This window comes from Lolium rigidum, chromosome 3 (genome assembly GCF_022539505.1).
Source record: "Lolium rigidum isolate FL_2022 chromosome 3, APGP_CSIRO_Lrig_0.1, whole genome shotgun sequence".
NCBI classification, from domain to species: Eukaryota; Viridiplantae; Streptophyta; class Magnoliopsida; order Poales; family Poaceae; genus Lolium; species Lolium rigidum.
The window spans coordinates 377,677,966-377,701,076 of NC_061510.1; the positions used below are offsets into that span (position 1 = coordinate 377,677,966).

At 44.6% G+C, this 23,111-nt stretch overlaps 2 protein-coding genes across 2 annotated transcripts; both read right to left on the reverse strand.

Moving 5' to 3' along the window:
- Positions 1–12,629: 12,629 nt before the first annotated feature.
- Positions 12,630–13,775, reverse strand: LOC124700605. The gene is made up of 2 exons (XM_047232696.1): positions 13,531–13,775; positions 12,630–13,412 (listed from the first exon to the last, which is right to left on the reverse strand). The coding sequence occupies exons 1-2, from the start codon at positions 13,610–13,612 to the stop codon at positions 13,207–13,209; spliced, it is 288 nt and encodes a 95-aa protein (XP_047088652.1). The 5' UTR covers positions 13,613–13,775; the 3' UTR covers positions 12,630–13,206.
- An 8,115-nt stretch (positions 13,776–21,890) lies between these two features.
- On the reverse strand, positions 21,891–22,777 carry LOC124700606. The gene is made up of 2 exons (XM_047232697.1): positions 22,541–22,777; positions 21,891–22,421 (listed from the first exon to the last, which is right to left on the reverse strand). Exons 1-2 carry the CDS (start codon positions 22,620–22,622, stop codon positions 22,216–22,218), a joined length of 288 nt encoding a protein of 95 aa, XP_047088653.1. The 5' UTR covers positions 22,623–22,777; the 3' UTR covers positions 21,891–22,215.
- Between the last annotated feature and the right edge of the window lie 334 nt (positions 22,778–23,111).

Consider the following 23,111-nt stretch of genomic DNA (forward strand, 5'->3'; position numbering starts at 1 on the left):
ACATGCAAAATAGATGAAATAACATAAGTATTGTGTCCCAATATGAAATATATCAATGAATAACAAGCAAATTATGATATAAAATAGTGATGCAAATTGGACGTATCAACTCCCCCAAGCTTAGACTTCGCTTGTCCCCAAGCGAAACCGAACTCGATAAACATGACCACATGTTTATGGAGTGAAGAGTCGATAAATAGAATACGGACAAGAAGCATCATATTCATTCACACAGGACATTATAGTAAACAACCTCTTATAACTCATATTGAAACAAGTATAAGGTAATCACAAGTAAAGGTGCATGAGAAATCATAATTGGTGATGGCAAACTTCGTTCTTGGTCAGAGAACAATTAATAGATTATATTTATCTCATTGAGCAGCGCTCTCATGTTAAAGTTTATAAGGCACAACTTGAATACTCAATCATAATGGTCTTCTCATGATCATTGATAACTTGCAAAGCTATATTCATTCAGATAAAACTTGTATTAAACAAGGAAGAATAAAAGACATGATGAAGCAAATCACAATATACTGGTTTAATCACAACTACTCAAATGCTTGCTTGAGATGGAGGGAAATAGGTTTACTGACTCAACATAAAGTAAAAGACAGGCCCTTCGCAGAGGGAAGCAGGGATTAAATCATGTGCTAGAGCTCTTTCAGTTTTGAAATCATATAGAGATAATAAAAGTAACATTTTGAGAGGTGTTTGTTGTTGTCAACGATTGGTAGCGGGTACTCTAACCCCCTTGCCGGACAACCTCCTAAGAGCGGCTCCCATAATATTTTCGTTTTGTGTGGCACTCCTTCCGACCTTTCTTTCACAAACCATGGCTAACCGAATCCTCGGGTGCTCGCCAACAATCTCATACCATGAAGGAGTGCCTTTTTATTTTAGCTTTATGATGATGATGACACTCCCCCCAACCTTTGCTTACACAAGCCATGGCTAACCGAATCCTTCGGGTGCCGTCCATCAATCACATACCATGGAGGAGTGTCTATTTAGTTTAATTAATTTGGGACTGGGAATCCCATTGCCAGCTCTTTTTGCAAAATTATTGGATAAGCGGATGAAGCCACTAGTCCATTGGTGGAAATTGCCCAACAAGATTGAAAGATAAAACACCACATACTTCCTCATGAGCTATGAAACATTGACACAAATAAGAGATACTAAGTTTTGAATTGTTTAAAGGTAGCACATGAAGTATTTACTTGGAATGGCGTAAAAATACCATGTAATAGGTAGGTATGGTGGACACAAATGACATAGGTTTGGTTGAAGGTTTGGATGCACGAGAAGTATTCCCTCTCAGTACAGGTCTTTGGCTAGCAAGGTTAATTAGCAAGCATAAGAGTCGAGGGAAACAAACAAATATACATATGATAGAAACAATCATGCATCTTCCTTGTAAGCACAAACAATTTTAACTTCGAATAATGAGCTATGAGCTAACAAGAAAGACAATGAAACATCTACATGTATTTCTCTTTTCTATTTAAACCTCAAAGTGTTGTTGCTATTGACCAATGCTAAGTTTGCCAAAACCAAATAAATTTATTCAATGCTCCCAAAGTGATACCAATACTAACAACAAGATGAATCATAGAGATTGCAAACTAAAATAAGATGTGCAATATGTAAATGATAAGACTTCTCATTGATATTCCATATCGATAACTCACACTAAGGGATACATAGACAACTAAAGGAGAGATACTTCCAAACGCAACCCATCTTATACGATAACTTCCCTATTCATGATATGACACTACTTGACAATAAAAGTAAAAGGTAGTGATAATGTGATACCGCGGCACTCCCCAAGCTTGGAACAAACCAAGGGGATGCCAATACCGATGATGAATTACTCCTTCGGCGATGGTGGTGATGAATTCCTGACAAGCTTCTCAATAAGCTCCTCGAAGCTCGTCAATCTCGTATATGAGATTGCGAATCATCTCTCGAATTGTGCTCGACGCGGTTAGAGAGTCTGTCTAATGGCGAGTCCCAGCTCTTGGAGTTATTTCCCCACTCTTCAGCCTCAGGCTCCTTTTCTCCTGCAGTGTTAGAGCGATCTATATCCCACCGGCTAGGCAATGCTGCCTTGGGAGTCCCTTCAATTTGATTATTGAAAATTAGATTGTGGAAGGGGTGATGAGTGCCTGATGGAGATGTTTTCGGAGCTAGATAATGACGTGGAACCGCTCCTCCGAAGGCGAATTCTTGCGCTCTTGTTTGCACTAAAAGTGTTGTCCACCACCTTGATGCTTGCAATGGTAGCACGCGGGTGTGCGCGCGAATCTTCCTCCACCTCTTCTTCATCCTCTTCCTTGACGTCCTTGTCTTCCTCTTTCCACCCAAGATCTCGATCTTCTTCATCCGGAAACTCCTTGCCCTTGTTCTTGGAGACCATGGTGCTTCTAGACTAAAAACAGATCCGGCGAAACAGCTCGAAACAAAACACGTCGAAAACACGATATACGGACCTCCGGGGGTCCGGGGGATTATATAGCAAAAATTTTCTCGACAAAAGGAAAGTACCGGATCGAACCGTAGTCGGAAAGGGGCGACGGGCGGCCAAACCCTAGGTCGGCGCGGGCCACGGCTAGGCCGCGCCGGCCTATGGTGCCACGCCCTCGTGCGTCCTTTCCACTCCGTTTCGAACTCGTAATTTCTCATATTTTCCAAAAACAGACGAAAATATTGTTCGGAAAGTAAATTGCGTACTTTTCATTACCAGATCATGTTACCTATTCAAAGTCGAGTTCCAGCGGACTCGTCAATTTGTCCTTTGATGAAAGCTTCCGGTGTTTCCACTTGAATAATATCAACATCAACATTATAAGAATCACCCGAGATATAATGCTTGAGTCTTTGTCCATTCACCACTTGCGTAGCATTGCCTTGGAGAGAGCTAATCTTGATTGCTCCTCGAGCGATACACCTCCTCGACAACATATGGTCCTTCCCATTTCGAGAGTAATTTCCCCGCAAAGAATCCGAGACGAGACCGATACAATAGGACTTTATCCCCAATATTAAACTCTCTTTTGATGATCCTCCTATCATGCCATTTTTTAACTTTTTCTTTAAAGAGTTTAGCATTTTCATAAGCTTCACTTCTCCATTCATCTAGAGAACTTAATTGTAGCAACCTCTTATCACCGGCAAGTTTAGGATCTTTATTTAATTCTCTAACAGCCCTATAAGCTTTGTGTTCTAGCTCTAAAGGTAAATGACAAGCTTTTCCGTAAACCATTTTATAAGGTGACATTCCCATTGGGTTTTTATAAGCAGTTCTATAAGCCCATAGTGCATCCTTCAATTTACTAGCCCAATTCTTTCTAGATTTATTAACGGTTTTCTCGTAAGATAGATTTAATCTCTCTATTTGATAATTCTACTTGACCACTAGTTTGAGGATGATAAGCGGAAGCAATTCTATGATTAATACCATACTTAGCAAGAGTTTTTCTAAAACCTCCATGAATAAAATGAGAACCTCCATCAGTCATAATATATCTAGGCACTCCAAATCTAGGAAAAATAATATCTAAAAGCATTTTTAAAGAGGTCTCACCATCAGCACTTTTTGTAGGTATGGCTTCCACCCATTTAGTAACATAATCAACAAGCAACAAGTATATGAGTGTTACCTTTTGAAGAGGGAAAAGGTCCCATGAAGTCAAATCCCCAACAATCAAACGGTTCAATAACAAGAGTATAATTCATAGGCATTTCATTGCGTCTGGAGATATTACCAACCCTTTGACATTCATCACAAGATAAAATAAACTTCCTTGCATCCTTGAAGAGAGTTGGCCAATAAAAACCTGATTGTAGAACTTTTTGCGCGGTTCTTTCTCCGGCGTGATGTCCTCCATAAGCACTGCCATGACATTTACTCAATATCTCTTGTTGTTCATATTCGGGAACACATCTTCGCATAATACCATCCACTCCTTCTTTATATAAGTGTGGGTCATCCCGAAATAATGCCTCAAATCATAAAAGAATTTCCTCCTTTGCTTGAGCTGAAAAGGTTGGAGGCAAGTACTTGGAAACAATAAAGTTAGCATAATCGAGCATACCAAGGACTGTCTCGCGAGCTCACCTTTATCACAGCCAATTGTTCATTTGGAAAACTATCATTAACAGGAACAGGATCATAAGCAATATTTTCCAATCTAGACAAATTATCGACAACGGGATTATCAAGCACCTTTCCTATCTACAATATGTAAATCAAATTCTTGCAAAAGAAGTACCCATCTAATAAGCCTCGGCTTAGCATCTTTCTTTGTCATTAGGTATCTAATTGCGAGCATGATCAGTATGAATAGTAACTTTTGAATCAACAATATAAGATCTAAATTTATCACAAGCAAAGACTACAGCTAATAATTCCTTTCGCTTGTAGCATAATTTCTTTGAGCAGCATCAAGAGTTTTACTAGCATAATGAATAACATTCAATTTTTTATCTACTCGCTGTCCAAGAACAGCGCCTACAAGAAAATCACTAGCATCACACATAATTTCGAATGGTAAATTCCAATCGGGAGGTTCAACTATAGGAGCGGTTGTTAAGGCTTTCTTAAGAGTTTCAAAAGCTTCCTTACAATCATCATCAAAAACAAATGGTACATCTTTTTGAAGAAGATTAGTAAGAGGCTTTGAAATCTTGGAGAAATCTTTAATAAACCTCCTATAAAACCCAGCATGACCAAGAATACTACGAATACCTTTAACATCCCTCGGGTAGGGCATCTTCTCAATTGCTTCAACTTTAGCTCTATCAACTTCAATACCTCTCTCAGAAATTTTATGTCCCAATACAATTCCTTCATTAACCATAAAGTGGCATTTCTCCCAATTAAGAACAAGGTTAGTTTCTTCACATCTCTCGCAAAACTTTATCAAGGTTTCGCAAGCAACTATCAAAAGAATTCCCATAAACGGAAAAATCATCCATGAATACCTCTACAATACTTTCACAAAAACCATGAAAAATAGCAGACATGCATCTTTGAAAAGTAGCAGGAGCATTACATAAACCAAAAGGCATACGTCTATAAGCATAAGTTCCATAGGGACAAGTAAAGGTGGTTTTCTCTTGATCTTTAGCTTTAACAGCAATTTGTGAAAATCCAGAATAACCATCAAGAAAGCAAACATGAGTATTTTTAGACAATCTTTCTAGCATTTGATCAATAAATGGTAAAGGGTAATGATCTTTCTTAGTAACTTTATTAACTTTTCGAAAATCAATGCACATTCTATACCCTACAACTACTCTTTGAGGAATGAGCTCATCATTATCATTAGGCACAACAGATCATACCTCCTTTCTTGGGAACGCGAAGTGCACAGGACTAACCCATCTACTATCGGCAATAGGATATATAATACCAGCTTCAAGAAGTCTTAATACCTCATTCCTTACCACTTCCTTCATCTTCGGGATTAGACGACGCTGAGGTTCAACAACAGGCTTTGCATCATCTTCCATATTAATAGCATGTTGGCAAATAGAAGGAGAAATCCCTTTCAAATCATCAAGAGTATAGCCAATAGCGCCTCGATGCTTCTTCAATATTTCCAATAACCTTTCTTCTTCAAACTCTGTAAGCTTAGAACTAATAATAACAGGATATATTTTCTTATCATCAATATGAGCATATTTAAGATTATCAGGTAAAGGCTTTAAATCAAAAACAGGGATCTTCCTTAGGTGGCGGTGTTGTACCCAAATCTTCCACCGGTAAATCATGCTTGAGAATAGGTTGGCGAAGAAAAATCTCCTCAAGTTCATCTCTTTCTTTCCTAAAAATTTCACTCTCGCTATCCTCCAAATGTTGCTGCAAAGGATTGTTAGGAACAAGAACAATAGATGCACACTTGCTCCATTTTAAAATCATTACTAGGCAAATCAGCTTTATAAGGAGTTTTGGTAAATTTAGAGAAGTTAAACTCATAAGATTCACCAGCAAATTTAGTCAAAATTTTCTCTTTCTTGCAATCTATAATAGCTCCACAAGTATTTAGAAAAGGTCTACCAAAAATAATAGGACAATAATCACTAGCAACAGAACCAAGTACCAAAAAGTCAGCAGGATATTTAATCTTACCGCATAAAACTTCCACATCTCGGACAATACCAATTGGTGAAATAGTTTCTCTATTAGCCAGCTGAATAACCACATCAATATCTTCAAGTTCACAAGAATCAATTTCGTGCATAATCTCCGTGTAAAGCTCATACGGAATAGCACTAACACTTGCACCAATATCACATAATCCATAATAGCAATGATCACCAATTTTAACAGATAGCATAGGAACACTAGCTTGTTTGGGTTTATTAGGATGTGAAACAATATTAGAAGCATCTTCACGTAAAATAATATGACCATCCTCAACATTTTCGAGTCACAAGATCTTTAACTATTGCAACAAGCAGGTTCAATTTTTATTTGTTCTTCGAGTTCTCTAGGTTTCTTTTCACTTTTATGAACCGCACTATTTATAACGTAGTACTCCTTCATTTTAGCGAGAAAAGGAGTTTTGTCAATATAAGCTTCGGGAATAACACGATCAGCGAGTTTCAATTACAACACACTTATTAATAGATGAATCAATTTTATCTTTATATGGTTCATGATACTTATCAAAATTCTTCTTAGGCAATTCATAATGAGAGGCAAAAGCTTTATAAAGATTTACAGACGAACTTGGGAATCAAGACCATATGTAGCACTCATATTACGAAATAAATCGAGTATCCATAAAAGCTTCAATGCATTTATAATCATAAATTATACCCGATTCTCTATCCTTGTCGTTCTCCCAACCTTCAGCATTTTCTTGGATCCGATCAAGAAGGTCCCTTTTAAACTCTTCTTTGTTGCGTGTAAATGATCCAGAACAAGAAGTATCCAAGCAAGGTCTTGTCTTGAAAAGAAAGTCTTGCATAGAAATTATCAATAATAACATTACCGGGAAGCTCATGAATGGGGCATTTGAGCATTAAAGACTTCAATCTCCCCACGCTTGGGCAATACTTTCTCCATCATGAGGCCAAAAATTATATATGCGATTCCGATCCTTATGAATTTCACTTGGAGGATAGAACTTAGAATAAAACCGGGGCACAATATCATTCCATTCAAGAGAATCCCCATTATCCGAGTAATTTATACCAATGCGCCGCCTTACCGGACAGCGATAAAGAGAATAATTTCTTACTCACTTCATCCATAGCAATACCTGCACATTTGAATAACCCGCATAATTCATGCAAAAACAAGTAAATGATCACCGGGGTGGACAGGTTCCATCCCCTTCATAGCGGTTATCCATAACACGTTCAATAATTTTCATAGGTATTTTATATGGTATCACTTCCTCACTGGCGCCTCATCTACTACCGTTGCAGTAGTAGTAGATTTCCCAAATAGAAACTGAAGAGAAGATCTCTCCATAATGACTTATGGCAAGAAGGAGTAAATAAAATCAGCACAACAAGAAAGGTTTTCCTTACCAATTCCACTTACCAATAGCGCTTCACTCCCAGACAACGGCGCCGGAAAATAGTCTTGATGACCCACAAGTATAAGGGGTGTATCGTAGTATCTTCGATAAGTAAGAATGTCGATCCCAACGAGGAGCAGAAGGTGTTGACAAGCAGCTTCGATGAAGGATTCACTGTAAATGCTCACAGACAAGTATTCAGGGGGTTTTGATGTAACAGTTGAATAAAGTACGAGTATGTAAAGTGCGAGAGTAACAATTGCAGCGGGTGGCCCAATCTTTTTTAGCACAAAGGACAAGCCGGTTTGTTTACTTATAATGACCAAACGTTCTCGAGGACACATGGGATTTTAGTCTAGTGCTTTCGCTACATACGGCTAAATAATCTTCATTGTTATGATAAGTGTTGTGTGGGTGAACCTATGCTAATGTACCGCCCTTCCTAGGACTAAATACATACTTGTGATTATACCCCTTGCAAGCATCCGCAACTACAAGAAAGTAATTAAGAATAAATCTAACCACAGCCTTAAACTCCGAGATCCTGCGATCCCTCCTGCATCGATATACCAACGGGGGTTTAGGTTTCTGTCACTCCGGCAACCCCGCAATTAGCAAACGAATACAAGATGCATTCCCCTAGGCCCATAAATGGTGAAGTGTCATGTAGTCGACGTTCACATGACACCACTAGAAGAATAACACCACAACTTAAATATCAGACCATTGAATATTACTCAACCATAGTTCACTACTAACATTTAGACTTCACCCATGTCCTCAAGAACTAAACGAACTACTCACGAGACATCATATGGAACATGATCAGAGGTGATATGATGATGAATAACAATCTGAACATAAACTTGGTTCAATGGTTTCACTCAATAGCATCAACAATAAGTATAGATCGATACCGGGAGAGTTTCCCCTATCAAACAATCAAGATCAAACCCAAATTGCTACGGCGGTGACGGTGTCCAGCGGTGATGACGGCGGTGATGATGGTGGAGATGATGATGATGGTGATGGTGATGATGTCCAGCTCGATGTCGGTGACGATGGCGTCGATTTCCCCCTCCCGGAGGGAATTTCCCCGGCGGATTCCCGCCCGCCGGAGAGCTCTTTCTCTCTCGGTGTTCTCCGCCCCGCGAGGCGGCTGTAACTCTTCGTGAGGTACCCCCTCGGCTTAGGTCTTCGGGACGAAGGGTTTGGCGAAGAAAAGGAGGCGAAAGGGGTCGTGGGCCCCTCACACCACATGGCGGCGCGGCCGGGGCCCGGGCCGCGCCGCCCTAGGGTGTGGGCCCACCCCGGCTCCTCCCGGCTCCTCCTTCCGGCTTCCTTCGTCATCTTGAAAAATAGGATTTTTGGTATAATTTCCTTCCACAGTTGATCTTCCGAAATATTGCGTTCGACGGTGCTTTTTCCAGCGAGAATCCCGGCTCCGGTGTTCGATCCTCCAATAATGATGAAACATGCAAAATAGATGAAATAACATAAGTATTGTGTCCCAATATGAAATATATCAATGAATAACAGCAAATTATGATATAAAATAGTGATGCAAATTGGACGTATCAAGATCCATAATGGCTATCACATATTCAACGATAACTTAGTGACGAATAAACCATTAACATACGATACCGATTCCCTTTATCGCGCGATACTTTACTTATCAAAGGTTTGATCATCGGTATCTTTATACCTAGTTCAACCTCGTTACCGACAAGTACTCTTTACTCGTACCGTGGTATGTCATCCCTTGTGATTCAGTCACATGCTTGCAAGCTAATTGAATGACATTCCACAGAGAGGGCCCAGAGCATATCTATCTGTCACTCCGGCTAGCCTTCTTTCGGGCAGGAAGCAGGCCGAGCCCGACGGGCGGGCATCCCCCGCTACACAAGCAGCATTGTTCGCCACCACCCGAGAAGCAAAAGATTAGAGAGTCAAGGCGTAAAAGACAAGCATAGTGGTCTAATGACAAGGGCCGACGACGGAAGCTCGGGACGGAAGTCTCACGTACGGTTCCCTGAGAAGGGAGTGGCTACCCACTGGAGCTTCGACCAACTACCAGGATGGACAAATCTGACTCTTGATCCATATGCCTCAACTCATACTTTTCGAATACTTAATCCCATCTTTATAACCATCCATTTACGAAGTGGCGTTTGATGTAATCAAAGTACACATTCGGTGTAAGTGATTTACATGATCTCATGGTCGGAGAATTAGGTTACTATGTATCGAAAGCTTATAGCAAGACGAACTTAATGACTTGATCTTATGCTACGCTTATTATGGGTGTGTGTCCATTATATCATTCTCCCAATGACGTAACCTTGTTATTAACAACATTCAATGTTCATGATCAGAAAACCATGATCATCTATTAATCAACAAGCTAACTTATCAAGAGGCTTATGAGGGACTCTTATATGTTTACATAACACATAAATATTAATGTTTTCGGTTAATACAATTATAGCATGGGATGCAAATATTTATCATAAACACAAAGATATAATAATAACCACTTTATTATTGCCTCTTGGGCATATCTCCAACAAAACAATAACTGGTGAATATATTATAGAAAGACCATAGTTAGTTAAGAGGATACTTTCACATAAGGCACCAAATATAGACATTATAAACCACATGAATCATGCTCAAAACAAAGGTAAGTATATATAAACACCAAAACATATATAAACCATTAATCTTAAACCTAAATCAAACTTTAAATGAAAATAAAAAACAATAAATGGGGATTTTAGTGCTAATGGGTAAATAGCAGTACCTGTCAGTTATTCCAACGGGCGCCTATATAGGTGCCCGTCAGCTGTAAAATCTTCTCTAACGTGCCCACATAAGCATGTGTCAGCAAAGATATCTTCCGTGATATTTTCTTACAAAGGTCTATCGTTAAGTTATTTTAGTGGGCTTTTCTGCACACACTTGTCCGTGACATTCCGGTGCGTATGTTATAAAAGTTCCCACATGGGGCTTAGCAAAATTTAATCCGAAAAACCTTTCGTCGCAACAACCAAGCCGTTGTAGTACCTCCAATCACCCTTTGATATCGCCGATTGTTGGATCTACGCACCTCCAGTGGCGCGGAGGTGAGCCAGCTGAGCTGCGTGCAGGAGAGGCACCTTGCCCTCCCCCGGGTGGCACATATACGCTGCCCCGAGCTCATGAGGATCCACACATGGTCTGCATGGTGTCGTCGTCTCCTTCAAACTGGCCACTCTTGCCGTCGTGCGCCCCTACTCTGTGCGGCCCCTCTCGAACATGGAAATGAGAAGAGAGACCCCTCTCGGCCAGACCGGTCGTGGTTGCGGTGCTTCCGCAAGGTATGGACCATTTCTGGTACCGACCCTCCTTCCTATGACATGCAACTGACCAACCGTTGATTTACATTTGTGCATACAAAATTGAGATCTTTTTTTTCCTGGAATTGGGTTATTCTTAAAGTGTCAACAAAATAGTGGATTCTTTTTTCTGAGGTATTGCATTTCCCAGTAATGAAGATCAGATTCAATAAAACCTTCTCTCTTTTGAAATTCAGATTCAATAAAACCTTCTCTCTTTTGAAATTCCATAGATATAGATGTCTCGACTGCCGAATCCTTAGAACAACTCGATTCCGTTGATTCACTGTCCATTTGTCCTTCAACCGGATTAATGGTCAACGACTTTGACAGCCATTTAGTAATGGAAGCAATCGGTGCAAGACTAGTATAGCTTCACGAACCTCTCATCAAAAGTGGTATTTGCTGCAGAGTTTACGATAACATCCACTTCTTCCGCGATCTCTTTGGCTAACTCAGGAGCAATGCCAATGTTGGCTTCCCTGAAATTACCAACGACTGGAACCTGCTTGCTTAATACATATATCTTTAATAAGTCTCTAAGATTCCAGAAAGTATATCATATAGGGTCCAGGAGACGGAGCAGGAAGGAGATAGGCCCTCAACTGGGGGGGGGGGGGTCTATTAATATTGATCATAATAATTTTATACATATATCCCGAATTCAATAAATTGTTGAGTCCAGGTGCATTATGGTACGACTGAGTTGGGCAGGAGCAAGCGGTTGGATTGGCCTGACTCTTCAAGACCAAAGATGCTCGGCTTCCTCTTCATCAAGTCACGAAATTCGACCCGCAACACGAAAAACAGTGGGGATTTCTAGGGAGATTCAAGCTGTGGCTCCGCTAGCTTTAGTCGGCATAAGAACAAAGAACAAAATGGGTCTCCTTAGCCTTTTGTTAGCTTCGGTGGCCTGGAGTCTTCTACAGGGCATCTCTTCTTTATAGATGAGAAGTCGATTCAGAACACGCAAGAAAAGGTATCGTGAAGCATAATTTTGCATTGGACTTAAGTATTCAAATTTTTAAAATATGAGTAAAGGATCTATGGCCGAAGATACAAAAAAGTTTATTTCCAATCATAACTAAATCTTATGACATGCAACTGGCAAACTGTGTATTTATATCTGAGTACATCCTATAACATGCAACAGACCAACTATTTGACTTAGATTTGTGTAGATCAAGTGTTAATATATATTTTGGAACATTATATACGTTATTTGAGGTCTATGTATAATCCCTATTTTATTGGTTCCACTTAATTCAACTTAAGTAGTCAGTTCATGTTTGTACTTAGAAATCCTTTTAAAAATAGCCGTCTATTTCAATGATATTGTACAATGAGAGTTTTTGAGCCGATGCGAAGGAGTGGAGCCTCACTTCTCTAGCTGAAGACAAATGGACGGCTACTCCAATTCCAACAGTTTTGTGCTATGCAACACTTGTATTGGATTTTTTTTTTCATATATTCTGATTATAACTTGTGAGTGTTGGTTATATATGTGTTACTCCATAGTGACTAGTCTATTTTATCAATTTGTATGATGTGCTTCCTCTAGAGTTTGAGCTATTGGTAGGCAGTGGAGGTTGAAGTTCACTTGTTGGAGTTGAGCACGACATTGCTTTATTCCCCACGTGGAAGTCATTTTCTCATCTCATTCTTGCTGACAACACCAAGGATAAGATACTTTTGACAAAAAAAAATACATTTCAAAGAGGACTAATTACTCAGTTTATAAGGGAAAATTAGGTCCATGAAAGCATACAACATCCGACCCAGAATGTGCCCTCTAAAACTGACGCCCTAGGAGTCCGACATTACCGCACTAGCTCATCTCATGAACCACGCAACAGTAAACACCATGGCAGCATCTACAAGGAGTGCGACATCATCGCGCTGTTGCGGCTACCTAGACAAGCGAGCTAGTCCTAGGGTTTCCACCACATTGACGAGGGAGTTGAATACGCTGGATGCTTCGCCGCGCCAACATAGGACATGCTGGCCGCCGCCCAGACCAAGGTCTCGATCAAGCTTAGGAGCCGCCTCGGCCTCACCGCGCTCTGAATTCACATCCTCATCATCTGCATCCAATGTTTGCGCATGTCGACGATCTCCAATGGAACATGAGGATCCACCTATGCACTTATTTCCCGCGTCTGCCTATTTGCAGAACCTGTGAGAGGGCCAATGCTGTTTCTATCTACACATGGCCTCTGCTCAAACTCTGACGACGCCGTCCCAGATGTCCAAATTCCTCGTTCGTCAGTTCCTCGACATCAGAACGCGCAGCAGTAGTAGGCCAACCGCCTCCACGCCGTCTTCTTCTTCCTGGCGCCGGCGGCAGCCGCGACAGCCGCGGCCGCGGCGGCCTCCTTCTCCTCCAGGGGCGCCGCAGGGGAGCCCATCTCCCTGAGCATCTCCCACATGACGTGCACGTCGCGGTACTCGCACGTCCTCACCTCCTTCCTCAGATTCCTCAGCCCTGCAGCGCATCCGTCAGAAACTAACCCATTCAAGAATCGCCGAAGATATACATGGCCGTTGGCCAGAAATTGAGAAGGAGATCGATGGTTGCTGGAGATTGGAGAAGATGAACTTACCAGCTGATGGGCGGATACCGACGCGGCCGGCGATTGCGAGCCAGATCTTCTTCGCAGGCACGGCCGATTTGTCCATGCACATCCTGAGTTATTGATCGGTGTCCTTCCACTCTCTTCAAAGAAATAAACTGTCTTTTTCTCGTCCTCTCTCACGAACTATCACTCTCTCTTCTAGTCCTCTGCTTGTCCTGAAGCAATCAAAACCAGGGATGGAAGAAGCTACTAAATCAGCTGATTCCTGCTCGTCGCTTGCCGAGTTGTGGCAAGTTCCGCCGCGGCATGGAGCTTTTATAGGCAAGCTTTGGGGACATATGCGCGTGCGATGGGGAGCTTTTTGGGCGCGGCGTCGCGATCGGGCTTTGACGGCCCCGACCGGGACGGGTCGTGAGGTGGCACACTGTACCACAGGTGTCGCGGGGTCCCGGCGCAGCTTCCGCCCGGCTTCCCTCTGGATCCCGGCGCCGCACGGGAAGCTGCCGCGTGCTCCGATCCGACGGCCGGTAACTGCTCCGCCGCGGAAAAGAGAAAACACGAGTTTCGCCTTTTCGACCGTCCGTCCAGGGTCTCGAGAACCGGTGCGGCGACGGAGACGGTGGTATGTTATCGTATCGTGTAGGATCTCCGCTTCACATGCTTTGGCAGCGCTCGCGTTTATTTAGTTGCTAGCTGTGGCGTGACGGCGGCGCGATCATGTACTTTTCTGTGTAAGTTGATTAGCCCGAGTAAACCATTCAATTAGCGGCTGTACAGGAAGACAGGTGGTTGTGCATTGGAGAGAAGTACTGCGTGACTGACGGAAGGTGCGCACGAATCACGTGGAAACCTAATGAAGTGTCCCATTCAAAAATCGCCAAACAACGGTTGCCGCTCATAGTAATAAGATAACTGAATTAAGAACTGGGCGCTCTTCAATCATCACTTGCAGGCCACGGCAGAATCAATGAATTCGATACTCCAATCTCGATCTTCCAAGATCAGAAGGTAGAGCTCGCTCGGTCGAGTTCGGGATTAGCCAAGTGTTCCACTGGTAATGGAAACCTAGTGCGCGCTTCCCCTCTTCCAGAAGATCGGGGTACTTCACTAACTCCACTTGGGAAGGGAAACCGCTAGGCCTAAGATATAGTAAGCCACAGCCACAGTGTGTGAGTACATCTGCTTGTTAGTGGTCTACTTGGTCGTCGCCGACTCACGTTCCAACCACACATGTGTACGCACGCCTGCTTGCTTTCACTTTAGCTGTACGGCAGAATCACGAGGCTGAATTCCAGAGTGGAGCCGAAGACAATGGAAAACGTACGTACGTACGTACGTACTGGGTAGCAAAGTGTGCGTTCCCAGCCCACATATGCAACAAAGCCGTCTAGCTGGCAGAGACGAGTGCTTGCGGTGAACGGCTGTTCCTAGTGTTTGCTTTGTGCGATCTGCGGCAGGTGCCGTATTACGCAGTGCGAGCTTCTCTCGATGCTATGCACCTCGTCGGTCCCTGTCTCCCAGTGCGCGCGCAGCTTGCCTCTTGTTGTCCAGTGGGTGGCTCTCAGGCGTCGCGGTCGCCGATGTGAACACAACATGCATAGCGCTGTTGCCGCTGGCGTCGTTCGTGCATGCACCGCGTCGCGTTGCGTGCTGTCAAGCTCGGTTGCATTGCATCTCGTCCAGGGTAAACCAAAAGTGCTGTCGCTCGGTTGCATGTCCCGTCGTGTCGCCGTCGCGCCGTCTTTTTCCATCTTCTCCGCGTGCTCGCTTTTCAGAGGTCGCTACAATCTCGGGATGGGCGCCAGTAGGAGCTGCGGTACGTGCTGGTGATTGTCCGCTGGCCAGACACGCGCTGAATAGCTGTATTCTCCATTTTGCCGACGAATTGCACGAGATATACAACCAATAAGCACCGCGTGCGCGAGACTTCTCTGTAGTTAAGTCTGTTCTATATAAGATCGTGATGGAAGATTCGGAAGCACCATTTGTACCCTCGGTTAAAAAAAGGTGTTGAAGTTTATCTAATATTTTTAAATAAGGTGCCACTACGGGAAAAACAGGCTTTGCCGTGCAACTATTCGCACGTGCAAAGAGCCCTATTTGCACGCAGAGAAGGCTTTGCCGTGCAGCCATGACGGAAAAGATCGCGACGGCAATGTTATCGACGGCAAAGGCTTCTTTGCCGTGTGACTCGCCAACGTTGCACGGCAAAGGCTTTGCCGTGTGACACCGCACGGCAAAGGTCGCTTCTTTGCCGTGTGCCTAACATGTTTTATCATTGCCGCTTCTTTTCCATCTTCTCCGCGTGCTCGCTTTTCAGAGGTCGCTACAATCTCGGGATGGGCGCCAGTAGGAGCTGCGGTACGTGCTGGTGATTGTCCGCTGGCCAGACACGCGCTGAATAGCTGTATTCTCCATTTTGCCGACGAATTGCACGAGATATACAACCAATAAGCACCGCGTGCGCGAGACTTCTCTGTAGTTAAGTCTGTTCTATATAAGATCGTGATGGAAGATTCGGAAGCACCATTTGTACCCTCGGTTAAAAAAAGGTGTTGAAGTTTATCTAATATTTTTAAATAAGGTGCCACTACGGGAAAAACAGGCTTTGCCGTGCAACTATTTGCACGGCAAAGAGCCCTATTTGCACGGCAAAGGCTTTGCCGTGCGACCCCGCACGGAAAAGATCGCACGGCAATGTTATCGACGGCAAAGGCTTCTTTGCCGTGTGACTCGCCAACGTTGCACGGCAAAGGCTTTGCCGTGTGACACCGCACGGCAAAGGTCGCTTCTTTGCCGTGTGCCTAACATGTTTTATCATTGCCGTGTGCCTAACATGTTTTATCTAAAAAAAGGCCCCAAACTGGCTGGTCTGGGAATCGAACCTAGGACACAGAGTAGGGAAAGCGTGCAACCTTGCCACCGAGCTATGTGTTCGTTTGTTGATAACTATACCATGCCATGCCTTTTGAGATGAGAAAAAATCCAGTTTCTACATCTTTGCCGTGCGCTTACACTAGGCAAAGGCTTCTTTGTCGTGCGTTTTTCAAAAACACTAGGCAAAGGCTGCTTTGCCGTGCAACCCAGCTGCGCGCACGGCAAAGGATGAGGCACGGCAATGCCCAACGCCTTTGCCGTGCACCAAGTCTTTGCCGTGCGGTGTGTTGGACCATTGCCGTGCACCTTTCTTTGCAGTGCGGCCTCTTCCATCTTTGCCGTGAATCGTATCTTTGCCGTGCGCTTGTGTCTATCTTTCCCGTGACCAAGGTCTTTGCCGTGCATTTTTCTCTGTGCGCACGGCAAAGATTTCTTTGCCGTGCGGGGACACACGGCAAAGAAATGCTGCACGGCGACGCATATTTTTCCCGTAGTGTGCACTGCCCGTAATCAATCCAGAGGTCCAGCCGCCAGAGCTGACCGAGGAGGAGGCTATCGAGTTGGCCACGCCCAAGAGTTAGCTTGACGAGCTCGCTAGATTAGCAGCATGGCTCGATCGGGTCCTCTCAAGGACCGTTTCCCTTCGCTATTTGCGTGCGCTACCGACCCAGACATGGCGGTGGCCAAGGTTTGGGAGGCCAATGGTTGGTATTTGGAGTTTCGTCGTACCCTGAGTCCAAGGGATACGACTGCTCTAGACACGTTGTTCAGAGAGGTTGGATCCCCGAGTCTTCGTGACTCCCCGGACGAATTTACATGGACATTGGAGCCTTTTGGTAAATTCTCCATGAAATCCCTTTACCGAAGGTTGTCTTTAGGGGATTCGAGGAAACACTTCTCGGTGATTTGGAAGATTGCCGTTCCCTTGAAGGTTAGAAAAAAAAAGAATTTACCTGTGGCAGTTATCGCTCAAATGTCTTCGGTCGAGTGATAACAGCAAGAAATGCGAGGGTCCCACCAATGATAATTGGGTGCTATGTGGAGAACCTGAGGAAACTAATCATATTTTCTTTGGTTGCGTCCTCGCTAGGTTTATGTGGAGTGCAGTGAGGAAACTGCTCACCTGGAATCTCGCGTGCTTTGTGAATATCTACCGCTTGATCTCGCACTCGTTGGGTCGAGCTAGACGGATCCTTTGGATATGCGGTGCGGCTATCTGTTGGACGCTTTGGAACGTTAGGAACAAGTTCAATATTGAGCATAAATTTCCTTCGCACCCAACCCTAACCCTAAAGCATGTACAAAATGTCCTCTTACTTGGAGGTGTGGAGACCCGTGGCTGGGAAACAAGACAAGAAAACCCTAGAGCTAGTGATTGAGAGGATCCAAAAGCTTCATTCTTCGATCCGAGACTACTTCTTTTTTTTCTTTTTTGGATGTATGGCTATGGTGTCTTCCATGTGAGTTTGGACCTCAGGGTGTGTTACCTGGTGACTCTCTTCCTCAACCGGTGGGTTTGCCAGACTTCATGTTGTGTTGATCTGTAAAACTTGTGACTCCGCCGTTCGTGACTTCATTAATTTAAAACCGGGCTCATCTTGAGCCTCCCGTCTAAAAAAAATGGTAGGACCTTGCTACCCAGCTACGGGAGTCCGCCCTGACGTAGGGCCGACGAGTAACACCTCCATTGACTTCTACAATCAGCCAGACGCGCGCACTGCCACCTCCTCCCACACCAGCGCCTACGATGCCACCACCTGCGCCATCGCCAGCAGCTAGATCACCTCGACATCGAATTAGCCATAGCCATGGGAGACGCAAGTCTTCATCGACCTCAGCGATGACGAATAGGCGTCCATGGCCTGAGCCCTAGTTAGGTAGTGTTTTATCTATATTATTTATGTTTTTTCATTTTTCGTCCATATGTGAATTAACTTTTTATCAATAATTTAAAAAAAACATTAATGTTAGGCCGCTGGGCTGCCCCCGACCTAAACAGATAAGCACTCAGATTTCCTTTTTCTTAATGACTGCGACCCTATCCAAACGAATCAAAACAGGCAATTTGTGTTCATTTTACGTGGATCTGCTGGAAATGCCCTAAGAATGAGAACTAGGCAGCTCTAGCAGAATTCAAAAAAACTCACTCCTAAAATTATATTTCTGCTCTCTTCTTCTACTTGTCATCCGAACTATGCATGTGCAATTAAAATAAACTTAACACAAATATGATGAATATACCAATACCAAAAGCATAAATAATATAAACAAAATAGTGCATCATAATTCAGACAACATGATAGTACCTAAGTTCCAATGAATAAGACTTATATTTTTTTTGGAAGAGTCAAGCTAAACGAAGTTTGACTAAACTTTTAGGAAAAACCATCAATAACTATAAAATTATGTAGATACCAGGTGAAAATATATTTCATGACGTATATAGTGGCGTTGATTTTGTATTGTTCATATTAATGATTGTTTCTAAAAGCCTGGTCAAATTTTACTTAGTTTGATTTTTAGAAAGAAAAAAAGCTTTATTCATTGAAAAAGAGGTACTGGAGTAGTAGATTTGTTCAAACATGAATAAAATAGATAAATTGTTCATTCAAATGCGAAGGTGGTGACCATGCCACCGAGCTGCCATTGTCTCCCTCTCCTCCATGACAGCCACCAAGATCACCACCGAAGAGGCGGTCATCATTGTCAACATTAGAATCACCACCATTGTGACCACCATGCACGCCGCCACAGAACCCACTACCACTATGCACACCACCACCTTGCACACTAGTATCGAATCCGGCTCTAGAGAAACTACTAGGCCTGGAATTCGACTCATTAAAGCTCGGTTAACTAGTGTGTTAGCTTAACTTGACTTGTTTAACAACCGATTTCAGATTTGAAACTTGGCTCGACTCGTAAAGCTCGTGAATATCTCGTAAAAAACTATTAAAATGAATATGTACAACTTATGATGCATTTTTGGTAAATACTTGGACATGAATGATTTACAACATTTATTATAAATATGCTACCCCAACAATATGGTAAATAAACCACATCAAATACAAATTATATCCCGAGAATAATATTGGCAGATCTTTAGATAAGGCATAAACCATACAGTCAGGCAAGGTGGCACCGGTGCGGCGCTATGGTCCATAACGTGGACTTGCGGTGGCCGTCGGGGAGGATGGAGCGTCGATGATGGTGTGCTACGGAGAAGAAGCTACTGGGATGGAAAGATATGGCGAAGGATAGATGCTGGCAGGCATATGGGTGAACTGGAGGAGGCCTAAGGGGGCTATGGTGGGTGGTGGGCGGTGGGCGGTGTGCGCCGCCTCTCCTCACTTCCTCAGTCAGCGACGAAAGCTTGTTTGAGACGAGTGTATAACCTAATGTTGATTTTTACCGAACTAAAATGCTATACTCGTGAGTTTGGTAAACTCGGCTTGTTTAGTCAAAAAAAAAAATAGAACTCTGATCGACTCGTTATACGCCAAGTTTGAGTCGAGTCGCAAGTTACTCCTTTAGCTTGGGAGTTTCAAATTTTAGTTCCACGCATAGGAAGTTCCATCCATGAAGCCGGCCATGAAACCACTCATTTTCTTCATTGCCAATAGAAATGTAAATGGTGCGGATAATTTTCGCTCCGGATCCGGATTCGAATCCGTTTTCAGGATATGGTATGTACTTTTAAAAATCTGCCGGATATGGATGTAGATATTGATCAATTGGATACCCGATGTATACGGTAGCGGATATGGTATTCATAATATCTGACGGAGTATCCATCATTCAAGAGGATCCTAAAGAGGATTATCCGATAAAATCAACCCAACCCAAGTACCTAGACAAACCATGTCATGCTAGTATTGGTATTACACGTTTGCACTATTATTATTGCCTATTGTTAATGTGATCGACTGCCTTTGGATTGTTATGATATCGTGTCAGCATGCAAACCATTATGTTGTACGGTCAAGTGTGCATATTTGGCTATAGTCTAGTGTGTTACACGTTTTTTTCATATTTTTTATACAAAAGAAACAAGGGAAAAGCTAACCGAAAGCGCCGCATAGATCAGCCTCCCGTGCGACGTTTTTGCTAGCAGAAAAAGCGCATCACGCCCCTATAGAAACGGAAGCAGCCACACCGCACCTTATCTTCATTTACTCTCTTTCCCCATCCAAGCTTTCCTGGCACACACGCATGCCCAACCTTATCCATGACCGCCATGGGGAGCACTGCTGCCGGGAGGCCGCCGGCGAGCACCGCCGCGGGTGATGCCTCACCGGGTAAGGTGGAGAAACGCCGTCGGGAGGCCGCCGCAAGCACCGCCGCGGGTGGCGCCTCGCCGGGGGAGGTGGAGGAACGCCGTCGGGAGGCCGCCGTCGAGCACCGGCGCGTGGAGGCCGCCGCAGAGCGCCGTCGCGGCTGGTGCCTCACCGGGGAAGATGGAAGAACGCCGTCGGGAGGCCACCTCGAGCACCGCCGCGGGTGGCGCCTCGCCGGGGGAGGTGGAGGATCTCCGTCAAGAGGCCGCCGCCGAGCACTGCCATGGGTGGCGCCTCGCCGGGGATAGGTAGAGGAGCGTTGCGGAAGACTCGAGAGGAGCACGTTGTCGCCGCGCCCGGGGGAGGTGCAAGAACGCCGACGCCGGCATGTAGGAGATGTCCACCGGCCTGTCTGGTCTCTCTCCATGGGAGGGCCTTTGTCGAGTTCTACCAGGTGCTTTGCAAGAGGATGGCTAATTGGCAGGTTAATTAGTAGCAATTGCCATATTAGTTAGTATAGTAATTGCCCGATTAATTAGTAGGATTTCAAATTAGTGGGAATTGCCAAATTAGTTAGATTTAGCTGCCAGATTAATTCTGACTAGTTGCCTCATTAGCCCGGTGACATTGATGTGTGCTTATAATCTGGCAGCTAAGTGAAATTTATCTCGTGGTTTTTCTAGTTAATCTGGTAATTGTAGCTTACAATTTATTTGAAGGTCTCTAGGACATGTCACGGTCATGATGCTAGTAGCGACAAACTTTGTGTGCTTTTTCTTTCCTATTTTTAAGCATCATACTACATTGTACAAAACTTTTGCAGAATGGCAATGGGCAGCAGCACAACAGCTGCATGCGCGCTTATTATTTCGGAAAAGCTGAACAGGAATGCTATATGCTGCTTCTGCTAAATGTCAGCGAGGACTGCGGGTGGGGCTGTGTGTTGCGTGCGCGCGCTCCCTAATTAAAACTAACTGGGTGGGGTCGGGAAAATCCGCCGCACGGAGACGCGTTGGTGCGGCGCCGCCATGTAGTGCTGTCCAAGAAACAAAGTTCTACATTTATGTGTGTATTTGTTCAATTATTCGTTTCCAATATGAGACCGCACGGAATCCGCTCCATATCTGCAACCTATATAATTCACATTTAAATTCAATTTCGACTATTATTCGTGCTTCTCATGCTCCTCCATTTCCTTGAGAGTCGCCACTGCATTGCATTTTCTTCCCTCTTCTGGGCTACAGGTGCCATTCTTGTTGACACCATCTTGTAAATGGGCTCCTTGTATGGAAAGGCCTACTCCCTTTGATGTAGGCTCCCCATCTCGATTGGCCATTTTCTGAATTCACACCCTCATCGGCTGAACCCTATGTTTTGGCATGGCGACGATCTCCACTGGAACAGCAGGATCCACCTATCCGCGTCTGCCTATTTGCACAACCTATGAGAGGGCCAATGCTGCTTCTATCTACACACACGTGCGGCCTCTCTGCTCTAACTCTGACGACGCCGTCCCAGGTGCCGAATTTCCGTGTTCATCAGTTCCTCCTGGACATCAGAACGCGCAGCAGTAGTAGGTGAACCGCCTCCACGCCGCCTTCTTCTTCCTGGCGCCGGCGGCAGCCGCGACGGCCGCGGCCGCGGCGGCCTCCTTCTCCTCCAGGGGCGCCGACGGGGAGCCCATCTCCCTGAGCATCTCCCACATGACGTGCACGTCGCGGTACTCGCACGTCCTCACCTCCTTCCTCAAGTTCCTCAGTCCTGCAGCGCAAGCGAGAACCGATCCGTCAGAAGCTAATCAAAGAACCGCCGAAGATATGGATGGCCGTTGGCACGAAATTGAGAAGGAGAGCGATGGGAGCTGGAGAGGATGAACTTACCAGCTGATGGGCGGAGACCGACGCGGGCGGCGATTGCGAGCCAGATCTTCTTCGCCGGCACGGCAGACTTGTCCATGCACATCTTGATTTCCCGATCGATCTCCTTCCACTCTCTTCCGAAACAAATGACTGTATATCGCTCTCCTCTCTGTCGAACTATCACACTCTCCTCTGCTTGTCTCGTCACGCGCCGCCGAGAAGCAATCAGAGCCAGGGATGGAAGAAACTAAAGCAGCTGCTTCTTGCTCGCCGTCTGCCGAGCTGATGGCCTGTTCCGCCGCGGCAGGGAGCTTTTATAGCAGGAGGCGATCAGGAGTGGGACAAGGAGGATATGCGCGTGCGATCGTGAGCTTTTTGGGCGCGGCGTCGCCGTCAGATTTTGACGCCCCCGACCGGGACGGGTCGTGAGGTGGCCGCTGTCCGCGGCACAGTGTACCACAGGTGTCGCCGGCCCCGGCGTAGCTTCCGTGCATCTTCCCTCGGGATCCCGGCGCCGCACGCGAAGCTGCCGCGTGCTCCGATCCGACGGCTCGGGCCGCCGTGAGCTGGTAGCTACTATAGCTAGTATAAC